General features: G+C 42.9%; 1 protein-coding gene and 1 long non-coding RNA gene across 4 annotated transcripts; one reads left to right on the forward strand and one right to left on the reverse strand.

Annotated features, from left to right (window-relative positions):
* Positions 1-1,841: 1,841 nt before the first annotated feature.
* LOC120641332 lies at positions 1,842-6,388 on the reverse strand. Of its 3 annotated transcripts, none has more exons than XR_005662241.1 (6): positions 6,151-6,388; positions 5,604-6,076; positions 4,167-4,454; positions 3,069-3,135; positions 2,905-2,977; positions 1,842-2,071 (listed from the first exon to the last, which is right to left on the reverse strand). It is a non-coding gene; the product is annotated as an uncharacterized LOC120641332 (long non-coding RNA). The 3 variants fall into 3 exon arrangements; XR_005662240.1 differs by adding an exon at positions 4,842-4,926 and having other exon boundaries at positions 5,604-6,388; XR_005662239.1 differs by having other exon boundaries at positions 5,604-6,388.
* Positions 6,389-9,222: 2,834 nt separating this feature from the next.
* Positions 9,223-13,644, forward strand: LOC120641333. Its single transcript, XM_039917404.1, has 8 exons — positions 9,223-9,546; positions 11,274-11,438; positions 11,580-11,642; positions 11,764-11,830; positions 11,921-12,021; positions 12,323-12,367; positions 12,496-12,957; positions 13,172-13,644. Exons 2-8 carry the CDS (start codon positions 11,307-11,309, stop codon positions 13,340-13,342), a joined length of 1,041 nt encoding a protein of 346 aa, XP_039773338.1. The 5' UTR covers positions 9,223-9,546; positions 11,274-11,306; the 3' UTR covers positions 13,343-13,644.
* Positions 13,645-14,211: the final 567 nt, after the last annotated feature.

Here is a 14,211-nt window from a genome sequence, read left to right on the forward strand (position 1 = left end):
GCGCTCGGGCTCGCCGAGGCCGGCCGCGGCCGCGCCCTACTGCCCCCGTCGGGGCTCGCCGAGGCCGGCGGCCGTCGCACCCTCTAGTCCCCGTGGCCGGGCTCGTCGAGATGGGTGGTCCTCGCGCTCGGGCTCACCGAGGCTAGCCGCGGCCTCGCCCTACTGCCCTCGCGCCGGGGCTCGCCGAGGCCGGCGGCCGCCGCGTCTTTGCCCGCTAGCCCCGCACCGGGGCTCGCCGCCCCCGTGCCGTCGTGGGGGGAAGCCAGGGAGGAGAAGGGAGAAGCTGGAGGTGGCAGTGGTGGCTCGGGCGCCGCCTACTTGCCCTGTTGCTGGGAGAGGAAAGGAGGGGATGATGGGGCAGCGAGGAGGAAGAAGGAGCTCGTGACGGATGAGTTAGCGGAACACGCGACGGAATGGTAGTTCGGGGTAACGTGGATTTTTTCGGTGCTATTTTACGGAACTGAGGTCTTTTAATGGTATTTCGCAGAAACGGTGATCTTTGGATGGTATGAGACTAATTTTCCCATTGTCAAAAGGTCCCCAACCGATCCACGTCAGACGGTGGAAACCAAAAGCGGCTCCGTTGCATCTGACTAGTTTTTTTCTCCCGTTTGTTTGTTTGTTTGTTCGGTCAGACACCGACACACCGTGAACGGGCATCGAGAGGGAGAGTCGGAAGCAATCTTGACATGATCCGGGTTCCGGGAAATCAGAGGAAGAAGAGAGAACAAAATTGGCGCATTTTGATGCGTCTTTTTCTGCGGCTGCTGTCAGCCTGAGTTTTTGTGAACTTTCTAGGCAAGAGACGAGTCTGGTTGCGCGTTTTCTTATAATGGCGCGTACTTGGTTGAGCCAGGTGTGCTTGTATTTCTTGTTTGTTTGACCCTGGCTCGGCACTGCAGTGCTGCTTGTGCGTTGAAGCTGCCGCTTAATAATAACTTGACCAAACCGGGCGCACCGCGTGGCAGATTTGTAGTGAAAACCGTAGTATTTTTGTTTATTCAGGAGAAAAAAAAACTATGGTGAAATTTCGTATTTGGCGACGTGCAGCAGAATCAAGAAGAAAAGGTAAGCAGCGTCACCCGGCCCGGCCAAGCTGCCCAGCAGCTGGTGCACCGTGCGCGCGCGGGTTCCGCTTCTTTAATCTCGGCGCTCGTGCGCCCGGGCCGTACGGGCGCGCGCGCTCCGCGGCTTTCGTTTATACGGCATCGTGCTTTCATCGACCTGGCGCCACGGTTCGTCGATCGAGCCACACGCCCGCACGGATACGGTGGCAGTGGACCGGCAGATAAATTACTCTAGCATCCACGAGTACTTTGCGCGCGCCTTGGCACGCCCTCGTGTTATTTTTCCTATGAGATAAGCAAAGGATAAAAGCATTTGCGTGTAATAAGCGTCCTAATCAGCATTAGTATGAACATCTGTGGAGTCAAAACATGCATATGTATACAGCAGCATTTTTTTTATAACTAATCTATGTGGAGTTACATGATCATTGGCAAAGGTAACAGGAGGCCGAACCCATTGCACTAACCCATCTTGACGTAGGAGGTCTCAGCCAATTGAAAGAGTATATTTTAGGTGTAGTTAATAAGCTAGCTTTCACAGTAACAGCGAATATATGTATTATTGTTTCATAACCAGTACGGCGTGGGTACGGAAGGAAGCCTGTTGCTGGGATGGAATTGACACTGAGTGCAGTTCATTCAACAGTGCAAATTCCCGTTTTCTTGACCATGGTATAAGCTTCAGTATCACAATAAGGATCGAGCAGTGCAGAAAGGCTTTTTATGTGGAGTGCATTGCAATTGTATATATAACTGAATGTATATGTAACCGTGTTAATGAATTCAGTTTATTGCAAAAAGCTTTTTAATGTGTCCATCTTTCTAAATCCACTTTAACTGAATGAACATTAATGCTGCATGAAAAAAATTACGAATAACCAGGTTATTGCAGGTTCATAAACAGTTCATTAGATCAATTACACGACATTCTTGAAGCGAAGAACTAAAGCTTCCACTAATCACCATTTTTTAGCAAATGCATTATGCAGCCCAAGTCTACTCTCCTGAACAAAACCAATAATCATCATTTCGGATTATAGAAGTGAAATAGTAGATTGGAATAAAACCAAAGGAATGGGCAAAATCAAACAACAATAAGTATCCTTGGATAACATTTTCCCATGCCTTAAGGGACAGGACTCAAAAACCTGAACAAGAGAGCAACCTCATCAGCAGGATAAAGTACCTCGCATTCCTGTAGTTTTTTTTTTTGCAAGTATCCTACATCTTTACAAAGTCCATGTAGTATTGTTCAAAAATTATGCAAGATCATGTGACCAAAATGACATATTATTGGAACTAATTTGACAAACAAAACTGGAGGGGTAAACCCTCCATGTACCTGGACTCGGCAAACTAAGGTGCAGCAAATAAAATATTATTATACTGCTAGGTGAATGTTGAACTTGCAAATTCAACATAATGCCAACCATAGTGCATGCTAGAGGCACAACCATTATCCTAATTACCTTAGTATAGTTACATAAAAACAATTTAGTTGCAGATCCTTAATATTGATTCAAACCATTTAACTACCGGGAAACTTGAGAGTAATATGATCATACCTCAACTTGAATCTAAATGCATAGTAGCTTGTGACAAATGTACAGGAAAGCAAATGCATTACATATATAAATCACACATAGCCCTGGTTGCTGCGAAGTAGATCGCCGCAAATAAAAAAGATTGTTTTGAAATTATAAATAGACCATAGCTCGGTTTAGAAGGGTATCTTCTCAAAATAACACATGGCCAGCTACTGTAATGATCCTGATAACAAAGGTAATCTGTGCCAATTTTTTATTTTCAAGAAAAGCCATGGCGGTGAGAGGTTAACCTGATCAATTGGAGGACCAGGACAATGAAGGGTCCAGAATGGCAGCCTGGTAGACTGTAGGCACTTGAACAATCTAGCTAGCCAAGAAATTGTGATTTAGATACACAAAAAAATGCAGGATTATTAACAATAATTCCATGAGCTATATGTAGTACCATTAATACCTTGGCTCTATGGGAGAGGATTAGTTGCTCCTGCACTGGCCTTGCTTGGTACCAGCAAGAAGCGACCCTGCATTATGAAGACCATGATTGAGTAAATTTCTGATATGACACTTTTATTTTACAGACATAAGGGTCACCAAAAACAGAAGATATAATCATCTATGTTTTTTGAAAATAAGTAAACATACAAAACATATATTTGTAATAGAACATTCAATGTACGAAGATGTTATTTATTTTTGTAATAGAAATCTAAATACACAGGTACAATGACACTAAAGCTAACATCTATGTTTTTTCCCTGGAAATTTATATGCAGAATTACATATAGTTACAGAGATGCTACACCTAATCATTTTTTTGGTAAATGCATATACTGCACCGGAGACAATCTGATTCATTAAGTAGTATCTTAATATACTATTATCCTAAACTGAACTCAGATAATCTGATTCTCTGCCTTGAAAGTAGTCCAAAATTTTGTTGGTGACTAAGCAGGTGCAGTATAAACCTACTGTAAATATAAAGACGATGGAAAATATGGGACGCAATCAAAGTAAAGAGCAGACATTTAACTGCTATTTAGACAGAATCAACATTAACAATAACTTACTGTAATGGAATTTATTTCATTGACATAGTATCATTAACATTAACATTAACTTTACAACATCAAGGTACATTTATTTATGCTATGTATATGAGCCTATGTTATTAATGGGATTTGATGGCGTGCCTTTGCTTTTCTTTTCTTGAAATAAGTAAATTTAGGATATATATGGTTGTAACAGAACATTCAACCAGCAAAGATATTATTTATTTTTACAATAGGAACCTAAATACAGGAGTACCTTCATGTACAACGATGTTAAAGCTACCATTCATGTTTTTCCCTAGAAATTTAAATGGAGAAGTACATATAGCTAGCTAGGAAGATGCTACAGCTAAACATTTTATTGGGCCCTGATAAATTTGATTATAAAGTCCTTGGAGTCTTTAGCGGCTTCTATAACAGAAATCCACATTGAATTTAGATGAGAGCAACTCACTATTTAAACAGAAATCATCTGAAAACTTCGACCATGAAAAATAATGTACCTTAGTTAAGACATCCTTAATCTTTAGCCACTGAGGTTCTATATAGCTTTAATCAGACATGTGCTACACATCAATTTCAAACCATCAGAAATCTATTGTAAAGGTTTCAGTGATTCAAAATTATCTGACAGGTAATTTTTAAAATACTAAAAGGGGATACAAAGAAAAGATACACTACAAATAAAGGAAAATAGTTCACTTCCTTATCAGGGAGCAGCAGGATATCTCAGGCAGACTATGTTTGGTGGAATTAAAAGCAAATTGGAATTTGTATTCGCTGGACAAAACCTGCAGCATGAAACTGAAATCAGTAAGATTTCGACATGGAAATAGGTGCTAAGCATTAATCTTGCCCACCCAAGTTGCACTATGAATAAAAAACTAATCACAGTATAGCAATATGGGCAATAGTATAAGCAGAAAAATGAAATGGAACTTGATAGAACTGAAGTACCATAAGTCCATAACTATAATAATCGATAGAGGTAATAAATGCATAAATCTATAACACTTTCATTAGACGATGAACCAATATGTTGGTCAACTAAACCTAGGAAAAAGAAATCGAAAACTGTCAAAAGATAGATATGTAAATCAGGTTACAACTACGAACGTAACTAAAACAAATTTGGACATTTGTATGATATAAGAAAGGTTCACTATGTGTAGAGGTACCTTTTCAGGCAACCAAGAATACTCTGGTCATATCATAGTTGATAGAATTTAAGACCAGATGAAATTAATATTAGTAGTAGAGAACCTGGACCATCAAACCGGCATTAGGAAAAGTTGCGTATTAAAACCAAATCACAAGCAATCATATTCTCTACAAAAGCTACAATATTTAAACCAAATCAAAAGTAGTAGTAAAATTCCGAAATGACAATATATATGGTAGAACAAAAACCAGATGGATTTGATCTAAGCAGTAGAGAACTTAGAATATGAAACTTTCATAAACAGGTACCTCACTCGCAGGGAACTATCAACAACAACAAGGGATAATTTGGTTTCAGGCATGAGATATACATGCCATCACAAGATAATCAAAAAATATAGCATTATTAGAACCGCCATACCATGTAGAACAAAAGGACAACACAGCTGTTATGGACAGGTTGCAAACAATTAGGTAAACAAACGCAAACTTGTAGCATCTAGATATATCGGTATGTAAAGCAAAATGCTCAGGGAAAACGAAACCTAGCAGAGCTGGTACACCAGGGAATGAAAATCAAACTCCGTAGCCATAAAACCTAACTAAAATTAGCCAATACATATACAAGGAAAATTACTGGACAGGAATTAAAAAGGCACACACACGTAGAAGATAAATCACCGAAGCAAGGATTCACCAGCTAGAAACATTCGAAAATATTAATACAAGCAATGATACTGAAAAGGGGCAAGACTGGATCTGGTGGAGGATGGAATTACCTAGAACAAATCCGTTCGGAGCTGTTAAAAGCTACCTGACTGCAATACGACACCATGGTCCTGGATGCAGAGGTTAAAAAAAAATCAGGCGAGCCGGGAGAGAAGAGCATAGGTAGCGGTGAGCCGGTGACGACGGCAGCCGCAGCGAGAGGAAGAAAGGAACGGGTTCGGGGATGGAGAGGATGGCTGCGTGGCTGTCGTCGTCTCCGCAGGAGGACAACGGTGATTTCCTGGAGCATCGCGCCGAGAGGCACCGCTGGTGCGCCCGCCAAAGCGTCGCAGGCCTGGCCTGCTGCGGCGAGCGTCGCCGGCTGGTCCTCGGCCGTGACGGACGGCAGCACGGGTTCCTCCCCCACCAGCCGACGTCGCCGTTGCGGAGCTCGACGGTCACGGCGACGTTGGGACGGCCTCGAGGCACGAGGATGGGATGGCGAAGGGCGCGGCGACGGGCACGTCGAGCACCACCGCCGCGTCTGCGAAAAAGGTCTCGTTGAACGTGCCACAGCCAAACGACTCCAGGGGGACGGCGAGGACGGCGAGACAGTACGGAGGCACGTGGAGGAGGAGGCGGGCTGGCGGGCGGCCGCGACGACCACGTGCCGCGGGCCCACGGGGGACGGCAGGGATGGGTACGGCGAGGTAAGTTTGGCATCCTCCGCTCCGCGTGCTATGGCGGCGTTGGAGGCCGCAAGCCCTCGGGGACGGCTGCGTGGAGCCGGCCGGCGTGGGGGAGGGGGTGGAGGACGCGGTGACGGAGGGCAGTGGAGAGGAACTGAGCTGACGAAGAGGGCTAGAGAAAAGGCGAGAAGGTTCCGATTGTAAGATAATTTAGGGTGTGTTTAGATCATTTTGCAAAATTGTGTAAGGATGTAAAGAGGGTATTTGAAGTACTAAATGAATTCTATTTGCAAAACTTTTTGCATAGATGGGTTGTAAATCGCGAGACGAATCTAATGATGCTAATTAATCCATGTTTAATCAATAATTAGCGGATGGTTACTGTAGCATCACTGTTGAAAATCATGGATTAAGTAGGCTCATTATAATCGTCTCGCGATTTACAGCCCATTCATGTAAAAAGTTTTGTAAATAGACTTTATTTAGTATTTCAAATTAGCAAGATTCCGTTTCACTTTAATGCGTTTACGGTTTTTTTGCAAAAAAACTGTAAACATCTAAACAGGGCCTTATGAAAACTTCGGTGGGAGGTGGGCACCATTGATCGGAGATCGCAAGGTCCAAATCATTTTCGCCGATGTGGACACGTTAGGAGCCCGCAGAACAGTGCGCAAATGACATATAGAAAGCGCGGGGCGACCAGATCGGGGGGAGGTGGTCGACCTCCAGCCCCAGCCGCAGGTAGGTAGCTCGTGGCACACCCTGGCCGTGTTTGGTTAGGGTTTCGCTTCTTTGATAATTAATTAGAGATATTAAATAAAGTCTAATTATAAAATAATCTCTACAATTATGATACTGTAGCATGTGTTGTAGCTAATAAGGTCTTTAACCGCATGGGTAGAGGATGATTAGTGGCGGTTACTGTAGCATCACTGTAACCAATCACGGTGGAACTTGGCTCATTAGATTCGTCTCGAAAAATTACACACATCTGTGAAAAAATTTCACAAATAAATTTTGTTTAGTACTCCATGCATACATTTGTCTTGTTGTGAAAAAAATTTGGCGGGAGAAACCAAACATAGCCCCTGTCTTATTCTCCCGGTTGGGTCCGTCTTCCCGGCTAAACTACTCCGAAGTCCGAACCCCCGGCCGTGCGCGCAGCCTAGCCTGATGATTGATTTTTTTTTCTCCTGCGCTAATCAATCACACCGCTGTCTGGTTCCACTAATCGGACAGCCGCGACTTTTCTGCTGGCGTCTTTGCCGCGCTGGACTGCCCAGCCACCAGTTGCGTCAGAGTATTTATCTAGTTGCCTCAGGGTATTTATTAGTAGTATTTTCTTAACTGCAGTTTTGACATTCGACTACTACTATTTATTTGGTCGCTTGTTCGCTACACGTACGGTATCGGAAGGCAAATCTTTGTGTCTACTGCTTTTTCCTTTTTTTTTTGACTTTTTTTAGATTCATATATTTTATTATGTATCTAAACATATATTATATATCAATGCATAGCAAACATTATGAATCTAGAAAAACTAAAACGACCTACATTTTGGGATAGAATGAGTACTTTACTACTGCTTGGCATTATTATGGATGAGTATTGGAGCGATGAGAACAGCATTGTGCAAAAGTAAACAGAAAAGGGCTAGGGGAGATCAGCATCGATGTATCTTTCACCCTGTTCGCTTGACTTGTCCAGCTGGACTAGTGCTACAGTACCATTGTTGCTATAGTACCACCGCATATGGTCAGATTCTCGGTATTTGGAACGCTACAGTAATCGTTTGCTACAGTAACCAGTCGCTACAGTACCTCCAGCACTACAGTACTCTTCCCTCACATAAATTAACCCTAGCCAGCCGCTCCAGCCCAGCGTGCAGGCACCTAACGGCTCCTCCAGCTAACGTGCTCGGCGGGCGTGGACCTTCGGCCACACGTGGGCCAGTTTCTCTCTTGGCGTACTTTAATCGTCGCATCTTTTTCCTCGATCCAACCACGTTTCATTCATCACATGGTGATGGTGGTGGCTGCCTCCCATTCAGACTCGCTTTGCTACTGCGACTCTGCGAGCTAGGAGCACACGGCTCGATCATTTGTACAGATTGTAGTTTAATTAATCCCCTACACGCAGGTCAGACTCGTAGCAGCACGTGTAAATGGTAGTCTCACACACGGCCACGCACATGATTCACGAATGAGTGAGTCGTGGAAGGTTGATGAAGCTTTGTCATGCGGTATTGGATTGCCAAATTTACAGAGAACTTTTCAACATCGCCATACTGAAAATCACGTCGAAAAATTTTAACACCGCCCTCGCATCTAATAAAAAACGGTACTGCCTCCGATTTTTATTAAGCACACGACACTGTCGACTTATTCAGAATTTGATCATCAGTATTTATTTGATAAAATAGTCAAATAAGTAAAATGCGTACCACTATGTTTATCATCAAAAATACTTTAGATTTAGCTTGTGGATTTATCTTTTCGTATAAATATTTGTAGAAAAGATAAATAGTCAACGAAAAAATATTTAGGAGTACTACGCAAATAGAACCGGTGCTTAATGTCACAACCTTGTGGTAATACTTCACAGACGGCTGCCGAGCTGGCTGCTGCATCCTGCCATCCCGGGACATGTCGGTGGCCCGGCCCGGCCGTCTGCCCGGTGTCCCGCCCGAACGGCGACGACCACGACTCCATCTCCAGGAGACGAAACCAACAGCTGACCCGAGCCACCGGTCGCCGGCCCGCCACATTTCGGAGCAGATAACCGAGTAGTACCAGCAGTAGAAGCCACGAGGCGACGAGCAGCCGATGCTCGCGCGCATCCGATCCGAAAGCGACCCTCGGGATTCACACACACCCTCCTCCTCCCCCGCACGGCGCGGTATATTCCACTGCAGCCAGTCAACCACTACCTCCCCGGGGCAGTCCGGTAATTGCGTAGGTGGACGGAAAAAAAAAGGAAGAAAAAAACCCCGACACTTGTCGCCGGCGTAGTAATGAGCAGCAGCCATGGCAGCAGAAGCGGCGAAGCTTCTCCCCCACCTTCTCGCTCGCGCCGCGCGTATATATACGCGCACACACCCCGCGCCCCCACCGCGCTCCAGTCTAGACGTGGCGGTTTGACTTTCTGACCGGGGAATCGGGGGCGCGTCCCTTTGAGGCTTTGAGGAAGAGGAGACGGACGGTAGGGGGGATCTTCGCTGGAGAACTCGGACCGGCGTTTGATTCCCGAAGACGGAAGGGCGTGTCAAGGGGAAGCGCGTCCTTGCTGGATTCTTCCCGCGCGGACTCCGACCGAGGGCGAGGAGGTAATCTCTCCGTCCGTCTCGGCGCCGGCTCCAGCTTCCTGGAGCTTCGATTTTTCGCGGGGGGGGGGGGGGGGGGGGGGGGGATTTCGTGGGGATTTTGGACGGGGCGGCGCGGGGGGGCGGTAGAATCTGGTGGTCGTCAGGTACGGGTCCAAGGTTTTGAGGGGGTTTCCCTGTGCTCCTCCGGGAAATTGGTTTGATTCGCACCCCTGTGTGTGTTTTTTGTTTATCTACGGTGTGATCTGAAGAATACCGACTGGATTCTTTGAGAAGTTAGCGGCTTACTGAGCATTTAAGGTACTAGTATGTGGATTTGGGTTTTTAGAAGCCTTTTTGCCCCCTTTCTGGTTGGTCTGCGATGTTTTTGTTTGTTTGTTCAGGGGGGCTTCAGAGTGTCGTAGCCTGCAGAATTGACTTTGATGCGGAGAAACTGCGAGCTTAGTTCGAGTTGCAGGATTCCAGTTTTTTTTATTCACGGTTTAGCATCAGTAGGAGTATTGTGCTAACACATAAGTAAAATATGATTAGATTTAGTTTGTATTGGTAGAAGTTTCAGTTTTCGAGAAGAAATTGTAAGAAGAGGTAGCTTTGTGGATGTTTTTGTTGATTTTGTGCGTGCGGTTCATTTGAATTGTGCAATCATGCGCCTTTTCTTTCTGGCATTGTCCTCATTGGAGTCTCTTGGAGGCGGCAGATTTCCTTGAAAAGTTGTATTTCTTTTTCAGATTTCCCCTAGTGTTGACGAATGATTACGTTTATTTGTGGGAAAGATGGTAGAATACTTTTGCAATCGGGTACTTTTGCAGCGCCACTTTTGCAGGTTTGGAGGTTGCGTTAGTTACCACATGGATTTTCAATGACAACGTTAGCTTCCGTGCCTTCCCAGTTATATTTTTTACTAAATTTTAAAGGTACTAAAAAAAGGTGTCAGATTCAGTTGCCCAATTGGGGAAGTTCCATTCTGTTTTGTGATTTTGGTGGTCCTTGAGAGTAGTTGGTCTGACTATGACTTAGCACAGAACATCGAGTTTCCCTTTCGTCTGTCATTGTTATTGTTGTAATAATTTGGCATCTTTGGGTATCGAGTAAGCAGTATAATTTTATTTTGCGCTATGCGGTACTCTAGATTTAATTTAATGTGGAGATTGTGGAGTCCATTAGCATTTATTATGACAATGGGTGTAATGAATATAAAAATATGGTAAATTATTCATCAATCCGTAAACTGTTCTGCTCAACTTCACGAACTCACTGTAGCAAACAATGTACTCTCTCTGACATCCCAAGAATCTTGGAGAGTCAAAGCAATCTCAAGTTTGACCAAGATTATAGAGAGAAATATAAAGATTTATGATATCAAATTGATGTACTATGAAAATATAACTAATAAAAAATCTAATGGTACTTAGTTTATATAATAAATATCATTATTCTATTATATAAATTTGGTCAAACATAAAAAACTTTGACTCTCCAAGATTGTTGGAATGTCTTATAATTTGGAACGGAGGGAGTAGGTAACATTTTCTTCAGGTTTAGTACATGTAAGGAGATTAAGGGTCAGGGGGGAGTGGCCAGCTTCCTCAGGGTCAGGGGAGTGGCCAGTTTCCTCAGAAGTTTTGTTTCCATGTTGTAGCATTATGATTCTTCGTGTGATTTCATTTATAGTAGCTAAGTGTTCATTTTTCATTCAGTGTAAACTTAACATGGTTCTTTTTTCCTTTCAGCTTTATTAACAGCGGATATTAAAAGGTAGCACAATGAAGGCTCCATCTCTACTGGTTCAGTGTTTTCCTGGCTTGCTTCCCAGCAAGACAACTAGTTGTGTGCCAATTGTATCTGAGAAGGATCTGCAGCTACCATCACCAGCTGTTGAAATTATCCCCTCAAAGGTACACCCGATCAGTCCAACTTGATTCATTCATATTTTTTGCTCCCAAAGGAGATATCTTCTGTTTTCTGCAGAAGTTCTGTTGATTCTTAAACTGTTTTCATGAATAACAGAAACAGTGTTCTTTCAACTTTTTTTTCAGAGTGCCCATCCTTACAAATATGCTGGTGAGAAGGTCGATGTGCAAGGTCTTGATATCTTCAAGGTTAGCAGTGAATACAAATTCGCTGTTTAATATGTTGGAAATACATTTTATTTGGTCATTCTTCAAAGACTAATGCAATTGGAAATAATCTTCTGTTTCTCAATATGTTTCTGTTTTTCAGGGGAAGGTTAGTGTAGCGGATATGATAGCCTTTTCACCTTCTGAAGTAGCATCAACAAAATATGATGGTAAACATCTATTAAATGAGCTTACAAGGTTTTCTCTCCTATATTAATTTGTTGTACATATATAAACTCACTGTATTTCTCTTTTCACAGGAACTCTGAAATATTGGGAGAGTTCAATCACTCTTGTCAACATTCTTAAAAATGAGATCCGTGATGGACAGTTGAGCTTTAGGGGGAAGAGGGTTCTAGAGGTAACTCCTGCAAAAATCTTGCTTCTTTAGGTAGTTATTTCATCTAGTTGGTGCTCTGTACAGACTCGTTTGGTTTCTATTACTCCTTTTGCTTCCATAGAAGCAGAATGTTTGGTAGAGTTTGGTAATCTGGATTTTGTGAAATGGTAGTGCTAGGTCGGTTCTTCAAGCTTCACTTTTATCCACTAAATGTAGCTACTAAGTTAGTACTCTTGAGTAGTCTTAGAATTTCATCTGGATACGTTTAAAAAGATTATGTGACCACTTCTTGATTATCCTTTTGTTTTGACAATTGATGCAGCTCGGATGTGGATCTGGTCTCTCTGGCATTTTTGCCTGCTTGAAGGTGCGTTATATTTCCATTGCTTATGATAATAGTCTAATAATAGGGTATGCTTGTTTCAAATTGATTTTACATTCTTTCAGTTGTGACATAACTAGCAATGGCCTAACTTGCTTAAACTGTACTTGCAGGGTGCATCCACAGTGCACTTTCAGGACATAAATGCAGAAACCATACGGTGCAGAACAATACCCAATGTTCTTGCAAATCTTGAGCAAGCACGGGACAGACAGAACAGACCATCAGAGAGCCCTGTTACACCATCTCGGCAACTTTTGGCTCCCAATGTGCATTTCTATGCTGGGGAGTGGGATGAACTCCATACAATTCTCTCAGTTGTGCAGGCACCCGCAGCACCGACAAACCTTAGCTTCTCTGAGGATGATTTTATGGATGGCTGCAGTAGTCATGACGGGAGCAGTATAGTTGGTCATGATTACTGCCCCAGGCGATCTAGGAAGCTTTCTGGTAGCCGTGCATGGGAGAGGGCTAGTGAGACTGACCAAGCGGATGGCGGCTATGATGTAATTTTGATTTCTGATGTCCCCTATGCTGTGAACTCTCTGAAAAAGCTCTATGCCCTTATTTCAAAGGTTAGTTCCTTATTAGCCATGTCAGGTCCTGCATTTGTTATATGTTTCCCCATGCTTCTAGTTCAAGTTGTGATGGAAGCTTCTTTGGTTTGTTAATTGATCAGTACCGTAGATGCTGATACAAAGTATTTTCAGTAGCAGTTTTTTTTTCTTAACTTTCATCTGGTATGTTGATTTTGGTTCTGGTGTCTAACTTTGAACCTTATTCTTGCAGTGCCTACGTCCTCCATATGGAGTCTTGTACGTGGCTTCGAAGAAGAACTTGGTCGGTTCCAATGGTGGCGCAAGGCAACTTCGAGCTCTGATGGAAGAGGAAGGTGTTCTTGGTGGCCACTTCTTAACCGAGTTGTCCGACAGGGAGATATGGAAGTTCTTTTTCAAATAAGCAAATCCAGAAAGTGGAAGGAGGAAATACTTTTAAAACACAATTTTTTGGTTTCTATCCGCAGTAATGTACATATGGCAAAGCATAGTTCCATTAATTCTTTGGTGTAGATTGAAAGAATTTGAAAAAAGTATGTGTAGTTGAGCTTGCTCAAGTGTCGGAAACTTTTATGTTTTGTAGATCTGTAATGACGTTATATTAAGTGCAGAAAGAAACTGTATGTCTGTAGTGACCTTCTGTATACCGGATATATGATGATGGCGATTCAGTCAGACCACATATTAGATTTTATTTTTCACAAATTGCGCGTCTTCCTAAGGATGTGTACACTGATGTGAGCTGCGTATTTATCTGGATCCGTGCTCCGTGTGCCCTGGTGAAATTGTGTTCTAGTACAAGTTTTCAGCTTGTTAGGAGACTCAAATCGCCTAATATTATGAGGTTCATGTGAAGAAAACAGTGCGGAAATGTGGTTTTCAAAATAATCCGTACGCTTAAATGGAATTCATGTCCAAAACAAATTTCAGAGTGGTTTCAGAGAAACTTAAGCCGAAAATATTTTAAAACTCTTCAATCAGAGAAATAGGTCCGTATTCAATAGATAAAATGCAGCGCAAGAAATCTCTGCTGAATAACTTTAAGCTCCCAACAGAAGAGTAATGGGTCAAAAATAAAGCTGTTCCCAATAATAATTATAGGGGAACATATCTAGTGCAAACCACAATTTTGTGAAAATCCGTGCAAACCACGTCAAAAAATCGTCTAAATTCACAAAAAAATTACACATGTAGATGATATGATGATAAATAACCTTGTAAAAACTCGATTTCGCCTGTGAAATATAAAAATAACAATTTTCTAACAAATCA

The sequence above is a fragment of the Panicum virgatum genome, chromosome 7K (genome assembly GCF_016808335.1).
Source record: "Panicum virgatum strain AP13 chromosome 7K, P.virgatum_v5, whole genome shotgun sequence".
Classification (NCBI taxonomy): domain Eukaryota; kingdom Viridiplantae; phylum Streptophyta; class Magnoliopsida; order Poales; family Poaceae; genus Panicum; species Panicum virgatum.